General features: G+C 44.9%; 1 protein-coding gene across 1 annotated transcript; it reads left to right on the top strand.

The window, feature by feature from the left end:
• Window positions 1-1,727: 1,727 nt before the first annotated feature.
• LOC114053016 (homeobox protein CDX-4-like) lies at window positions 1,728-15,969 on the top strand. Its single transcript, XM_027875837.1, has 3 exons — window positions 1,728-2,154; window positions 12,832-12,974; window positions 15,829-15,969. Exons 1-3 carry the CDS (start codon window positions 1,728-1,730, stop codon window positions 15,967-15,969), a joined length of 711 nt encoding a protein of 236 aa, XP_027731638.1.
• Window positions 15,970-16,983: the final 1,014 nt, after the last annotated feature.

Here is a 16,983-nt window from a genome sequence, read left to right as displayed (position 1 = left end):
CCCAGCCCCAATAGACAAAGCCCTTAGAAGGCAGAGATGCATAGTTTTTATTTTTTAATGTCAGTGTTTCTTTTTAGATTTAGATTTCAAGGGTTTTTTTGGGGTGAGGCAATTGGGGTTAAGTGACTTGCCCAGGGTCACACAGCTAGTAAGCGTTATGTGTCTGAGGCCGCATTTGAACTCAGGTCCTTCTGACTCCAGGGCCAGTGCTCTATACACTGTGCCACCTAGCTGCCCCCGCCTTGAGATTTTTCTTTTTAACAGTCATCACCAAACTCAAACATTTAAGCACAGAGAGAAGAGAAAAAGAGGATTACATGTAAAACTCTGAACTTTGGTTATAGGCAGATTTTAATAATTCACAAAAATAAGTTAAAAAATTAATAACAAATTATCTGCTTTATCTCTTTATCCTCTTCTGGTTTTTTTTTGTCTTTTATTTCTGTAGATTTTTGTTCTGTTGATGTATTTTTTTTCTTTTTTTGCATCTGTGCCATTTTCTACTGTCTCCCCATTCCCTCTGCTCAGCCAATGCTATTTGTCATCTTTGTATTCCTGGCTTGAGGCACAGAAGCCTGTCAGTGCACAGTAGGGACTCAGTAAATGTTTGCTGGGTTGATTAGAAAGAAACACCTAGTTTGGGAAAAGAGACTAACCAGGGGTGGGGAACCTTCAGGCTCGAGGCCACGTGTGGCCCTCTAGGTCCTCAAGGGCGGCCCTTTGACTGATTCCAAATTTCACAGAACAAATCCCCTGAAGAAAAGGACTTGTTCTGTCAAACTTGGACTCAGTCAAAAGGCTTCACTCAAGGACCTAGAAGGCCACATGTGGCCTCGAGGCTGCAGGTTCCTTACCCCTGCATAGGCTCTCTACCTTGAAGAGGTCTTAGACGTCTCCTGGTACCAAGAGGCAGCTAAGTGAGTGGAGTCAATGAGACCCAAGTTTAAATGCAGCTTCAGATATTTACTGGCTATCTGCCTCAGTTTCCTCCTCTGTAAAGTAGGCATAAGGATACCACCCATTTCCATGGGTTATTGAGGGGATAAAATGAGACAATATTTGTAGAGTGCTTTGCCATCTTAAAAGTGCTACAAAAAAACACTCTATTATTATTATTACCAACTCCCTTATTTTACAGAGGTGAAAAGGGAGGCCCAGAAACGGGGCCCAATAGTCAGAGACAAGAGGTGGTCTAGGTCCTTTATTTCAAATATCCATCAGATACCCATCCTGACTCGAGCTTCTGGAGTAGAATTTGGTGGAGCGAATCGTTTCCTTCAGTTCAGGTCACCCTCTCAGCCTACCAGGAACCCAAATTAAACCAACCAGCCTTCTTTTTAGATGCCATCTTGGGTGCCTTCACATGAAATCTGAAGGAAGTCTCCCATCCATTTACCCTCAGAGCCAAAGTGTGGACATACACCTTGTCCATGTTGGGATGGAGCTGATATGATAAGGCTCATACCTGAGCCTGACCCAAGCAGGGGAATCCTTAAAAATTGAACAAGGTAGACAGTCAGTCTTTGATTGAGTACAAATACATTATCTGAGCTACTTGTGACTTCAGAGAGAACTAGGGTCCAAGGTACTAGAGGGAGCACAGAAGCCTCAGTAATCAAGCTTTATTTTTAGGGCCAGCTGCATCAAGAAGCTAGGGGGAAAAGAGAGAACACGAGATTAAATAGGCCCAGTGGAATGGCCTGACCAGACTTCTGAGAACCAAGTTCATGAGTTATCTTCTCAAAGAGGACTCGAAGATGTATCCAGGCTCCTTTCAGTACAACAGCCACAGTGGAGACAGTCGAGGCCCCTATGGCCACCTGCAGAACCCCAACTTTGGGCCAGGCCCAGCCTATGCATACTATATGGGATACCATCAAGTGACCAACTTGGATGGCCATAGGCAGTGGTTTGGGAGCTGGGGGTCTCCCTACACCCCTCCAAAGATGGACTGGATGTCCTCTGGTGAAGACCCCTCAGATAATGTGAGGAAGTCTTCGTCAAGCAAGACCCCCTACAGCTCCCCTGACCCCAACAGCCTGCCCCTTTCCAGCACTCCTGGAGAGTACTCTCCCAAGGATGTGGAGCCCCACTCCTGCAGCAGAAATGGCCCCCCCACCTATGCTTGGATGCAAAAAACCATGGGATATACAGGTAAGGTCTAAATAGCATCCCCCCTTCTTGTTACCCAACTAACCTAGGCTCACAGGACTTGAGCTAGTCTGAAAGGTCCCTTCCAACCCCCTTATTTTATAGAAGAAAAAACTGAGGCCTATTGAGGGGTGGGGGAAGGGAAAGAAGTATATCTTTGGATCTGGAAGGGACCTCAGAGGTCATTTAGTCTGACTCTTTTCTTTTTTTTTAATTGGTTTATTTATTTTTAGTTTTCAACATTCACTTCCATAAGGTTTTGCATTTTCAATTTTTCCCCCGACAGCATGTAATCTAATATAGGCTCTACATATACATTCATATTAAACGTATTTTCACATTAGTCATGTCGTAAAGAAGTATTAGAACCAATGGGCAACTCCCTCATTTTACAGAGAAGAAACTGAGGCTCAGAGAACCAAGTGACTTGCCCAGGGTCACCCAGGTAGTAAGTAGCAAAGCGGGGATTTGAACCCAGGTCTTCTGATTTTTTTCCCTACACCAAACTGCCTCCAGAGAGATCAGGGAATGTTGGCCTTCACACAAATCACACCCTGACCCCAATCTAGATAGTACAAGATACTGAACTTATCTTTTGCCCTCCATAGGTAAGACGCCAAGGGGTCCAGGTGAGGCAGGAGAAAGTCACAATATTTTTCTATACTTGTGCAAGTTGGTACAATCCCTATCTGTGGATATTAAGCAGGCTTTTTCTCCAATGCAGGAGACCAAGTCTGTCACCCTCTCCCTCCCCACCCCTATCAGGTTTCTATCTTCTCTTGGCCCAGCATCAAATGCGCCTGGTGGGGAGGGGTGGAGGAGGGCAGCACAGTTAGCTAGTGGCATAGGTCAAATTGTCCTGATACTGAAATTCATGAAGGGAGAGAGAGCCTGAGCAGGGAAACAGCAGAGCTAGATGGAACATTGGATATCACTGAATCCAAATCCTCTAATTTTCTTTCTTTTTTTGAAGAAAGAGTAAAGAATGCTTTCCTGCCCCTCCTCCCCACCAAAGAGAGAGAGAGAGAGAGAGAGAGAGAGAGAGAGAGAGAGAGAGAGAAAATACCAAACCAAAAACCTTCTCTGGAACAGAACACTGAATGTCAAAAAAATGCTTCAGCCAGCCTTGTTTCCTTTCGGAAACCACAGCAGGACTCATTGAGATCAGCTACAATGAGGACCTTCCTAGAAGTTCAGAGCTGGAAGGATCCTCGGGGATGAAACATCCACTTTCCAGAGGATGAGGACAAAGAGACCAGTCAGAGGAATGGAGCTGTCTGAGGTCTCACAGCTAATGACTGGCAGAGAATACTCTTGGGTCTCCAACAAGACTCCTCTTACACCTCCAAACTTCTCTCCCTTAAAAGCTCTGAAAGGCATCATATTGCCAGGTGAAAAACCTGATGATGAGAAAAGAAGGTGGTGGTCTCACTAGGGTATTTTGTGATTTTGAGCTATACCAATATGTGCAGGATTTGTATTCGCATGGGGTGACGGGAAAGAGAAAGGAAGGGGGAAAGTACTCCCTTTCACTTACGCAGATTAAAAACCCCTTTGCAGTTGATCCAGTGGTGTTCAAGAGTTTCTCTAAGCAGAAGGGCAGGCACTTGGACCCCAATCCCCCACCCCCACCCCTTTGCAGCCAACCGGATAATTGAACCTCTCAGATACTGGCTGGTGCTCAGACATCGAGCACCCAGTCCATCCCTGGGTCTGCACTGGGAGACTTTTGAACATACTAGATCCTGCCAGAGGTTTTGCCCATCTAAGGCATGGAAAGACTGGTGTCTCTTCCCCCCCGATGAGGAGATTTTAGAGGAAGAAGCTTACTGATACATCACCACACATCGACTGCCCTACGAGACATGCCAGTGGGTTGATAGATAGTTCTAGCAACTTAACCAACACTCCTGTACTGTGTACCTGAAGGAAAGCTCAGTAATTTTAGGGCCAGGGAAAACCCCAAAGCAGACCCGCCTAATAATTCCTTAGTGTTTTCTACTCCATCATTGATCTGAGCGTTTTCTTTACTAATCTTGCTAAGGAACAAGTCAGAGCTAATCATAATCATGCCCCAGTGCCCCAAGCACCTCTCCAGGACTCCAAGTTATAGCTGCTCTTCTGCATTGGTGGAGGCAGTTTCCACTCTGGGAGGTCTCTATGCTAATAAAATTCCAGGCCTGTTCCAAATAAACTTCTAACCTTAAGAGTTCCCATTATTTTCTCTTTAAAGATGAGAAAATTGAGACCCCAGGAAGGGAAGTCATCACACAAAATCTACAGCAAGGAAATGGTGGGGCCAGTACCGTGGCATAGGTCTTCCAGTTCCAAATTTGGTGCTCTCTCTGCTATACCAAGCTGCTTTCCTTCTGTGTGATCTGTGTAGGGAGGTATCAGACTAGCTGTATGCCATTGGCTATCTCAGTAGATGGGCTCACTCAACAGACAGCCATCACTGGGGTTATTAAAGATGACTCGGGGGCAGCTAGGTGGCACAGTGGATAGAGCACCGGCCCTGAAGTCAGGAGGACCTGAGTTCAAATTCGGCCTCAGACCAAACACTTGACACTTACTAGCTGTGTGACCCTGGGCAAGTCACTTAACCTCAATTACCTAAAAAATAATATGAAGCGGGATACTCTAGAGAGAAGTCCTAGGGAGGTAAGGAGCAGAAATGGGGTAAAGGGAGCAATGATTTCTTTGCTGTGAATTCCTAGAAAGACTGATCTTTGCACTTTCTTGTGCTAAAGCTGAAATAATAATACCCAGTCATGGGACTATAGCCATTGATGTTTATCAAATATACACTTTCTTCTTGTCAAATGGGTAGAGCCAATATTATTATTCTGGTTTTACAGTTAAAGAAACTGAAGCTAGTAAGTTTCTAAACAGGGACTGGTCCCCAGGTCTCCTGACTCCAAGTCCTTACTACACCAAGAGTACAAAGCTAATTGACTCATTGTAGGACTGAGCCCACAACTTTGTTCTCCCAGGCTCAGGGTTCTAACCATCTGAGATAAGTGGCCTAAACAACCTCAGGCTGCTATAGCCTTGAGCATGCACAGTCAGGAGACTGGTTTTCTGGGAGAACCTGGGAATCAAGCCTTGTCTTCTGCCCTGTACCAAGGGATGTGAGGGAGGGTCCTCTGGATTTTGTCTGTACTTGACAGTATTGTACACAGAAAAATATCCAGGGAGTTTAGGCATAGGTGAAAGAATCCATAGAATTAAGAGGACATAAAAACCCTAGAGCACCAGTTCAAACAATCAGCCAAGCAACAACCATTCATTAAGCACCTACTGTGTACCTCAAACTGTGCCAGACCTCAGGGATAAGAGTACAGGGAAACAACCTTAATTCTGAAGGTCCTTGCATTCTAAAAGGGAAGACAACAAGGGAATACCGACATATACATACACATCCAGAAAAAAATGCAAGGTGGTTAGAGAGGGAGGGAGGGAGAGAGGGAGGGTACTAGTAGTGGAGGCTATCAGGTAAGTCTTCGAGAAGGTGGTGTTTGTGCTATGTCTTCAAGGAAGAGAGGGGCTCTGTAAGGTGTCTGAGCTCAGGATGTTGGAGCTAGATGAGACTTTGGAACACAAGATGGCAGGACTCAGAGGGACCTTGAGGACTTTCTTGTCCAAGGCGGGGGAAGTGACTGACCTAAGGTCACACAGGTACTATACAGTACAGGCAGAATTGGAACCCAAATAGCATGAGGGAAAGGGAGGAGGCACAGGGGTGGGAGATAGGGAGTTCGAAAGGGGATGAGAAACCAAAGGCTCTGGAATACCTGGCCTCTCCCTCCCCCTAGGCTGGGGATGGAACAGGCAGTTTGCACCTGTACTGGATTGCCGTATGCCAAACGGCTTTCACCACCTCCTGGAGGCTGTGCCTTCACAGGCAGTGTCAAGTAAGGAGTTAAGCAATCATCCAGCAACTTTGATCCTGGTAGAAAAGTCATGTGTGACTTCTTTCTTTCCCAGAAAGACTTGCCTCACCTGTTTGACTCCCTGGTCTGTGCAAATGGGCCCAGCTCAGTAAGTGTTGAGCGAAGGGTGATGGGAAAGGTTGACCATTGACCTTAAAATCCTAGGCTTAGAGTTGGAAGGGAACTCAGGGACCAGCTAGTCCACCCCTTTATTTTTACAGAGGGATAAACTGAGGCGCAGAGGAGGAAGTGACTTGCCCAAGGCCACACATAGGATCCTGGCTCTAGAGCTGCAAGAGACCTCAGAAGTCATTGAGTCCAACCCCCTCATTTTACAGAGAAGGAAACTGAGGCCGGGGGTGGGGGGGAGGACTTGCCTAGAGTAGCGGTCATTTCCCCTCCCTAGGCTTCAGTTTCCTCCCCGTAAAATGAGGAGACTGAACTAACTGAGCTTTGGGGTTTCCCTTCTGACTCTAACTCTCTGGGCCTCAGAGGATCGTCCAGCCTTGTTAGTGGGAGGCTGCCGGAGAGAAAGTCTTCTCCTGAGTCTTAGGTTCTGAGATCCTCTCTGTCCCAGGGGGCACCTAGCCCTTTGAACACTTCTCTCGCCTGCCTCCAGTGCAGACGCCTTTGATGTGCGGTCCCTCACAAAGGGAAAGCTGGCCTTCCACAAAGGGTGATGATTTTCACAGCAAATAAAGAAGCCTGGTCTGGCCTTAATTGTCCCCGAAAAGAAACTGCTGGAGGGAAGGGGAGGGCAGGGGAGGGCCGGAGAGGGGAGCACTGGGCTTTATGGGCTCTGGAAGTGCTGCTTGAGACTGAGGCCTGCGCTCTTTCTCCTCCCTCATTCTAGTCTAGTGCCTGGCAAGCCAAAGAATGGGGAGAAAGGGAAGGGGGGGATGGGGGAAATTGGGAGAGTGCCGGCTCTGAGCAAGACCTCAGGTGTTAAGCCCTAGATGGTTGTGAGCCCCTTATTCCTGGGGAATCTGGTGGAATGGGGAGAACATAAGATTTCAAGGCAAAGGACCTGGGTTCCAATCCTGCTTCTGCTACCACTACCTGTGTGACCTTGGACAAGTCAGTTTCCTTCCTTAGGCTTCCGTTTATCCCTCTGAAAAATGAAGGCATTGTACTAAATCTCTTAAGAGTCAGGAAGACCTATGTTTGCATCGTTCCTCATACTAGCTATGTGACCTTGAGCAAGTCCCTTCCCCTCCCTGGGCCTCAGTTTCCTCCTCTGTAAAATGAGGGCATTGGCCTCTGAGGTCCCTTCTGGCTCTATGAGGCTATGGGTGTTAGATCTAGATTAGGTTAATGAACAAGACTGCCTAGTTCAGCCCCATTTATACTGCTTGGAATCCTTACTTTTCAGTAGGTAAAATCTGGCCTGAGGACATCAGAGAATCTGCTTGGGAAAAAGCCCTGCTAGCCATTTTCCTATAGCATTTTTAACCTAGAAATAGGCTTCTCTAAGGGAGAGGGGGAAAAAGATGGAAAAGGATGATCTGGAAAGGCGCTGGCCCTGCCTGGAATGTCTACCACAGTGCAGAGTCCAGAGTAGTAGTAGTAGTAGTAATAGTAATAGTAATAGTTGACATTTTTAAGTGTCTACTATGTGACTGGCAGTATGCTAAGCATGTTACAAATATGATTTCATTCTATCCTCACAGCAACCCTGGGAAGTAGGTGCTATTATTGTCATCCCCGTTTTTACAGTTGAAGAAACTGAGGCAGGTGTTCAGTGACTTGCCCAAGGTCACACAGCTAGAAAATTTCTGAGATGGGATTTGAACTCAGGCCTTCTAGACTCCTGGCTCTGGGCTCCAGCCACTACACCATCTGGCTGCCTCCAGCGAATATCTTACTTTTCTGTCTTCTTCAGTTCTGCATATATCCCTCCCACAACCCCTACACAGCCTTGAGGGGGAAAAAGAAAGGGGAAAAAAAAGCAGTTTAGCAAAAATGAACCTATTCCTGTAGTCTGTCAGCATAAGCACTATTACACACCCATGGCCCCCCACCTCTGTGAAGAAGAGAAAGAGGTGACTTTGGTCAATTCTTCAGGGAGCCACTTTAGACATTCAGTGTATGATCCTGAACACATAAAGGAAAACAGAAACAACAGGCTTCTCTCATCACAAGACTTTGACCAGGAGGGAGTCAGAAAGCAGCCTGTGTGACCAGATGCTAAACAAGCATTGTACATTGCTGAAACAGAAAAGCTTTGAAAGGAGCAGCTGGAGTACCCAGGGCTTGGGGTTTCCAGCAGGATTTGTTTGGACATATTTCACTAGTCTGAATTGGAATCTACTTAGGGGTAGAGAGGAAATTGACCTGGGCTGGGCTGAGCTCATCTACGTTGAGACAAACAATTGACCCAGGGATTATCAGTACCTGAGATGAGGTAACAATTGGAGGAGTTGGGGGAGGGATAAGAGAACGTAGCCTCTCTCTACATCTCCACTAAAAGTGCTTCTTTCTCTTCTCTTTCTCTGTTCCTCTCACCTCCTTTCCTTTCCATTCCACTCCATCCTTTCCAACAGATCATGCCCTCTATCATCCCCACTCTCTCACTAATCAATTTCTTTCTGTCTACTGACTGATTCCCCACCACCTACAAACACACCCATGTCTCTCCCATCCTCAAAAAACCGTCCCTTGATCCTTCCATCCCCACTAACTTTTGGCCTCTATCTCTCCTTCTTTTTGTGGCTGAACTCCTCAGGGTCATCCACAATTGGTGCTTTCATTTCCATTCCTCTCATCCTCTTATTAGATCTTTGTACTGAAACTGCCACCTCCAAAGTCACTAATGGACTCTTAATCCCCAGATCTGTTGCACTGGTGAGTGCCTTTTCTCAACCCCCATTCTTCTTGACGTCTCTGCAACCTTTTGCCCTGTGTCTCACCATCTTCTCCTTTGATATTTTCTTCTCTCTAGGTTTTGGGGACACGGCTCTCTATTGGTTCCCCTATCTGTCAGACTGTTCCTTCTGGGTCTTCTTTCTAAGTCACACCCACAAACCATGAGTATCCCTTAAAGCTCTGTCCTGGACCCTCTTCTTCCTTTATGCTGTTTTATTTGGTGAACTCATCAGTTCCCACAGATTCAGTTTATCTGTATGATAATTATACATTATCTGTATGATAATGATTCCCAGCTCGACTAATTCAGTCCTAACCTGCAGACTCACATCTCCAACTGCCTATTGGCCATCTTAGACTGGATCTTAAACTCATTATGTCCAATACTAAACTCATCTCCCCCTCCCCCAAGTCCTTCCCTCTTCTTCACTTTCCTATTGATGCCCAGGACACCACCATCCTCCCAGTCGCCCAGGCTCACTATCTAGGTGTCATCCTGAATCCTCACTCCCTCTGTTGCCAAAGCCTGCACATCTGGAACATAACATCTCCTGTATACAACCCTTCTCTCCTCCGACATTGTCATCACCCTGGTGTAAACCCTCACAGCTATTGGACTATTGCAAGAGCCTGTTGGTGGGTCTGCCTGCCACAAGTATCTCTCCAATCCAGCCCATCCTCCCACTCAGCTGTCAAATTGATCTTCCTAAAGAGCAGATCTGACCATGCCACCCAGCCCCACCCCATTCCATAAACTCCAATGGCTCCCTATTGCCTTCAGGATCAAATGGAAAATCCTGAGTTTGGCTTGGAAAGCCCTTCCTAAACTGGGTCCCTCCTACCTTTCCAATCTTCTTACACCTCTCCCCACCGCCCTCCATACTCTTTGATCCAGAGACACTGATGTCCTTGCTGTCCTTCACATAAGATACTCTATCTCTCAGCTCCAAACATCTTCATGGGCTGCATCCCAAACCCCATGCCTGGAATGCTCTCCCTTTTCATCTATGCTTCCTGGAATCCCTGACTTCCTTCAAGTCCCAGCTACGATTCCATCTTCTGCCAGAAGCCTTTCCTCCTGAATCTTGGCATTTTACTTCTGAGATTACTCCCAATTGATCTTGTTTGTACATAATTGCTTGCATGTTGCACCTCCCATTATGCCGTGAGCTTCTTGAGAGCAGGGACTGTTTTTTTGCCTGTATGTGTATCCCTAGCACTTAGCACAGGGCTTGGTACGTAAGCAGGGGTTTGGTTAATACGAGTTGACTGAGTGTGTTGCTTTTTCCTCTCTTCAGTGGAAAGTAAGATTGGTCAGATGGCAGAGGACTTGAACACCAGGCTGAGCATCAGACAATATTAGGTTCATTTTGTCATCAAACAAATCTCAGATTACAACCACTCTCCCCACTACGAAGGTTCATGGGATTAAGTGAGATGGAGTGGAACCTCCCCATTTAACAGATGAGGAAACCAACACCCCAAAAGGGCAAGTGATTCTAAAGAGGGCTCTTAGCTCAGTGCTTGGGGACAAGTGGGATATCTCTAGTCCCAGTGAGTGCCAAGGAAACTCACCAGTTGAATTTTGGGGAAAACACTGTCAATTCAAAAGTTCAGTTCAATAAATCTGTAGCCAACTGATGCAGTGAACAGAGTACTGGACTTGAGGTCAGCAGGATCTGAGTTCTAGTTCTGCCTTGGGCAGTGACTTAACCTCTCTCAGATTCCGTTTTTCCATCTGTAAAATGGGTATCTACTGTCCAGAGTAGGCAGCGAGGTGATGCTGCAGTGGCTAGAGTACTAGGTCTGCAGTTATCCAATAGATGCAGACTCATTTTCCTGAATCTCAGACACTTACTAGCTGTGTGACCCTGGGCAAATCACTTAACCCCATTTGCCTCAGTTTCTCATCTTTAAAAAGAGCTGGAGGAGGAAATGGCAAACCATTCCAATATCTTTGCCAAGAAAATCCCAAATGGGGTCACAGAGTCAGACACAACTGAAATGACTGAACAACACTTCCCACAGTTATGAGGATCAAATGAAATGATATTTGTAAGGTGTTTTGCAAACCATAAAAGCTATTATATAATGAGCATTTATAATGCTAGTTATTATTATTACTATCATTAAACTCCCACTGTGTTTGTGCTAGGAGAGATGCACGGTTTAGATAAGACATAATCCTTGCCCTCCCTCCTAGAGGTCCTGTTCTAGTAGGAGTGACCTCTTGTAACACAAACACACACTCTAGCAATGAATGTCTCCTGCCATAATCTCCTCCTGCCTGACCCAGAATGTCCCACCTCCTCAGTCCTGTTCAGGCCACATCTATGTTCCAGAACAATGTGTTCAGATCTAGGTATATTTTTGGAAGGACATCAGCTAGCTGAAGGAAGCATTGTCGACTTAGAGAAGACTTGATTTGTTTCCCAGAGGTTCCCAAAGTGGGCAATACCACCTCCTCAGGGGACACTGGAATGATGCTGGGACGGGGGGAGCATGGTAGTAGCCTCAGGTGCAATTGGAGGGTGTTGAATAAAAATGAGGGGGCAGTGGAAGCATAAAGAAAGAAGAAAATTTTGAAAAACCATTTGTACATGTTTCATCTGTTGTGTAACAGATTTAAAGTCATAGTGATTGCATTATTTTCCAATTAAAATACAAGTTATAACTGAGCAGTAGTCAAGTCCACCAATAGGTCTTAACAAGCAAGTGTTGGCAAGGAAGCATGTCTCGTGTTGTCAGGAAGTGCAGCATGCATTGGCAGGAATATGTGTGTGTAATGACTTGTTTACAATATGCTAGTATATGCTTACATGATGCAATATTGCGTAATCAAAATTTCAATGCAGGAAAAACCCCACAAATTTATAATAAGTTATTAAATTTAAGATGCATCATTTTAAAAAATATATATATTATATTTTTTGAAATGATGCAAATTTAAAAAAAAACCATTAAAGGTTTAAAGAAAGTAGATTTCCAGGGAGGCACTGAGTAATTTTTTTTGAAAAGGCAGGTAGGTCAAATAAATTTGGGAACCTCTGGTTCCTCCTCAGAGGGCAAGCCTAGAAACAGTGGGTGGAAATTACATTTGGGCTCAAAATAGAGTCAAGAGAGCATGGGGTTTGGAGTGGGGGGACCTCAGTTGAAATCCCAGCTCTGCTTCTTATTACCAATGTGACCTTTGGGTAAGTGGCTTCACTTCTCTGGATCTCAGCTTTCTAATCTGTAAAATGGGGCAGGAGTAGGTGGGAGTGGACTAGATCAGTGGTGTCAAACGCAAATAGAAACTAAAGCCATGCATAGGATCCTTGTGGGTGCATACTGACTTAGAAAACCATATATTAACATTATCTATGGTTTATTGTATTTTTTAATTTATTTTGTTAGATATTTCCCAATGACATTTGAATTTGGTTTAGGCAGCACCTAGGAAGTGTTATCGCCACAATGAAGCCAGGAGGCCTCATGTTTGACAGCTCTGGGCTAGATGATCCCTAGAGATCTAAATTTTTGGATTCTATCATTAGAACTGGCCAAAAGTGGGAAAGAGTGACTTTTCCATCACTGGATGTCTTCTGATTGGGAATAGCTAACATTGGTATAGCTCTCGACCATATATGATCTTGGTCCTCACAAGAATCCTGGGAGGAAGATGCTATAATTATTACCATTTTATAAATGAGAAAACAGAGGCAGATGAGATTAAGTAACTTGCCCAGGTTGTCTGAGGCAGGAGTTGAAATCAGGTCTTTTGGGCTCTAAGTGCATCACTGGCAGCCATGGGGTATTTCCACCTGCTCAGGTAGAGGTTAGTGTAGATGTGTGGCAATGTTCCTTCATGCTCGAATTCAGATGCACCTTCTCTTCCGAACAGGGAAAACAAGGAAAGAGAAGTACCGGGTAGTTTATACAGATCATCAGAGGCTGGAGCTGGAGAAGGAATTTTACTTCGCTAGATATATCTCCTCACCAAGACGATTGGAACTGGCATCCTCTTTGAACCTTTCAGAGAGACAGGTAAGTGGAGTATACTGAGCCTTCAGGGTTTTCCAGGAGTTTTTGTTTTTTTCCAAGAGTTGCTACCAGGGACTTAGAAGACTGAGGTGAGACAGGGAGGTTAATAGTAGTCTCTGGAGTCAGAAATCCTGGGCTCAAACTCTGGTGCTGCCATTCGCTACCTATTCAACTTTGGACCAGCTAGTTCATCTCTATGGGTTTTATTGGTAAAATGAAGGTGGCACCAGAGGGCCCTTCCAGCTCTAGGTGGAGGATTCTATATTTTTGATAGAATAGATAAAAAAAAAGCCTCCTTCCTTGAAGGGATGAGAAAAAAAGAATAGATTCTCATCTGGGTTCAAATATAGCCCTTGCCATATTTGAGGTTGAAATGACCTTTATGGATTTCCTTTATCTCAGTGATTCTCTGGAAAAAGTTATTTTTAAAAAGAAAACCAAGTATGTCACCAATGAAATTTGCAAATGGTAGGAAGTCCTGGTGGGTAGTTATCCTTCATTCTCGAAGAGGACCAAAATGACATCACTATGTTAGAGTCAAGGTACAGGATGTCCAACTGTGGCTGATCAGACCAATATGAACTCGGAAGGCTCTACCACAGGTCGGGCACACATAGGCCAAGTGAACATTTGGGGTGGATTCTCTACACTTACTCATGTCGTGTTTCTTTTGAGCTACATCAATTCTGCTTTGCTCATAGAGCACAGTATTTTCTCTGACAAGGGCACGCCATGCTGGGTGGTCCTGTGCCAGGGTCTCCCATGTCACACAATCAATTCCAAAGTTCTTTTTTTTTTTTTAAATTTTTTTAAGCAGTTGGGGTTAAGTGACTTGCCCAGGGTCACACAGCTAGTAAGTGTCAAGTGTTTGGTCTAAGGTCAGAATTGAACTCAGGTCCTCCTGATTTCAGGGCAGGTGCTCTATCCACTGTAGCTCCACCTAGCTGCCCCAATTATTTCATTCTTTGTACTTATATCTCCAAAGCCTATGCAGAACCCGGTAGAATACATTGTAGGAGATTAATAAATGGTTGTTATTTGATTGATTGATTGATTGATTGATTTTGGAGAGATCAGGAAGAAGGGACTGGGGTACCACTAGAGGGAAAAAAGGAGAGCAGTGCAGTCATCTTTGTTTCCAAGTAATTTTTACCTATCTGAGCATGAATCCCTTCTCATTCCACCCTCCTGGGGTTCTTTTTTAAAGAGGAAGAGTTCTGAGAATTTTCCCCATTATCCCATAGTGACAAGGCCTAAGGTGCCATTCATGACTTGGCAAAGATTTGGGGTGTGACAGGAGTTTCTTGCCAAGAAAAGCAGTCTTGCCCATCACTGCCTTTTCTAAACTTCCAATCCCTCCCTTTAGGTCAGCTGGATATGTCCCCACTCAGGCCTTGAGGGGGCCTCTAATTCCAACTCTCTGGCCCCCCAGAAACACTACTCAAGTTTCCTCTTCTCTGTTCCTACCCACACACAGCACAGCAAAAATGCACAGTGGTATCCATGGGTATGCCCAACTGGAGACTGAAAACTGATCTTGGCCTTCTATTTAACTGGAGATGTTTGTTCTTTCCTTTATCACCCCAGGATGAGAAAATGAGGGCAGAGGCCAGTAGGAGCTTGGGATTGGATTCCAAGGTTAGCTACTAATAGGCCCTAGCAGGAGCATCATGGAGTCCAAGATGAAAAGGACTTTAGGCCGTAGAGCATAAAAAAGTACGGCTTGGAAGGACTTTGTAACATAAGATCTCAGAAATCAAAAGAATTCCAGAAAACCACCACCATCACTATCACCAAGAATAGAGAATGTCACAGCTTGAAGGGTCATTAGAAATTAAAACGTTGCAGCATGGAACAACCTCAAAACAGAATGTGAGAGTTGGGATGGTCCTGAGAACATAGAATGGCAAAGCAGAAGGGACTTTAGAACACACAATATTCTACAGAGGGAATGTAGAACAGAGAACGTAAGATTTGGGAAAGATCTTAGTTTATACAGTGTCAGAGCTGGGAGGGGCTTTAGAACATAGAATGTCAGAGCTGGGAAGGGTCTTAGAACTTAGAGCTGGGAGGGGCCCAAGAAGGCCAATTTCAAAAACCACCAAAATTCTGGACCTCCAAGCTGTGAGGAACTTTAGAGACCAGAACACTGGACTTCGATATAGAACTCCTTCTAAGCTTACATTTAGGCTAGCCATCCAACCACAGTAGTTCTGAATCTGCCTAAATGCATAGAATAATCTCACCTGTATCTTACCACCTTACCTACATGAGAGACTGTTAAATAATGTGCTAAAATCAAGGTAAACCCTATCTCCACTACTCCCTTACCCTATAGGTCTAGGAAGCCTGTCAAAAAAGGAAATGAGATTAATCTGGAATGACTCGTTCTTCCTCTTTCATTTCACCGTGTCTTCTTCTAGATATCCATTCATTTACCATCTCTTTAATAGTAGATTCTAGACTCTTATGATCTTGGACAAATTCCCCTCCTTGGTCTCAGTTTCCCCCTCTGTAAAATGAGGGGGTTGGCCTAGATGTGCTCTGAAGTTTCTCTCAATTCTAAATCCTATGACATCCTGAGGCTTCAGCCAACATAGTAGATGGTGCAGTATTATCCTTTCTTTCCTACTTGACTCCTGTGTGGTTATGGGCAAGTTTTTCCACCTCTTTGTGTCTTTAGCTGTAAAATGGGCAGGACAGCCCTTGAAATACCTACTTGCCAGTACCTTTGTTAGGAGCAAATGAGACATAAGGCATCTTGCAAATGTTAAAGTGTTATGGAGCTGTCCATTATGAATATACGGAGCTGTCCATTATCAATATTATGACAATTTCCTTTTTTATTCTTTCATAGGTGAAGATTTGGTTCCAGAACCGTAGAGCCAAAGAGAAGAAACAAATGAATAGGAGATCCCTTCCTGCTGACAACAGCCAAGGCTCCTTAGCATGGGATTCAGGCCTGGCTGGCCCTGCTCAAGGGTTAGCCCTCATATGACTCATGTCCCCCTCTAATCTGGTCACTTCTCACCTGTGAGAGCTTGCCATATAGTTGGAGGTAGTGAGTGAGCTCTCAGTAAGGTGAAAAGCAAGGGCTAGGTTATAGGGGAGAATCCCTCTCCATTCCCATTAATCCCATTGAGGCAGCTGGTGGTACAGTGGATAGAGCACTGGGCCTGGAGTCAGGAAGACCCTAGTTCAAATTCTGCTTCAGACACTTACTAGCTGTGTGATCCTAGGCAAGTCACTTAACCTCAGTTTCCTCATCTGTAAAATGGGGATAATAACAGCACCTACCCCAACAGGGTTGTTGAGAGAATCAAATGAGATCACATTCATAAAAAGTACTCCATTGATAGCACAGTGCCTGGCCCATTGTAGGTACTGTATAAATGCTTATTCCCTTACTGTTCTCCTCTTCTCTGGTCACTTTATCTAGAGCGTCAGGTTTGGTTTGGAGTGTTGTGTGATAAGAGGACTGGATATAATACCAGAAGAGGATGGGCAGAAGAGAAAACTTGGGGGTGGGGGGGAGGGGATGATAGCTATAGACAAGTTTCCAAAGGGTTGCCAATGTGTAAGTGCCTGGCATATACTGGTTGCCTAAAAAATACTTGTAGGGAGCAGCTAGGTAGCGCAGTGGATAAAGCACCGACCCTGGAGTCAGGAGGACCTGAGTTCAAATCAGGTCTAAAAAACTTGACATTTACTAGCTGTGTGACCCTGGGCAAGTCACTTAACCCCGACTGCCTCATGAAAAAGCAAAAACAACCACAACAAAAATTGTGTAATTGAATGAAGGATCACACTTATAGGCTCATAGCTTTGGCGCTGAAAGGGACCTCAGAGACCAGAGGGGGATACTGAGGTCCGGGGAAGGGAAGTGACTTACTGTAGGTCACGCCTAGGATCCTAGATTGAATAATAATCATAATAATAGCTAGTATTTATATAGTGTTTTAAAGTTTACAAAGCTCTTTGTATATGTTATTTCAGTTGATTCTCACAACAA

Source organism: Vombatus ursinus, unplaced genomic scaffold (assembly GCF_900497805.2).
Source record: "Vombatus ursinus unplaced genomic scaffold, bare-nosed wombat genome assembly UNPS02003882.1, whole genome shotgun sequence".
Classification (NCBI taxonomy): domain Eukaryota; kingdom Metazoa; phylum Chordata; class Mammalia; order Diprotodontia; family Vombatidae; genus Vombatus; species Vombatus ursinus.
The sequence above is the reverse complement of the archived record's forward strand: the minus strand, read 5'-3'. Positions and strand labels throughout refer to the sequence as shown.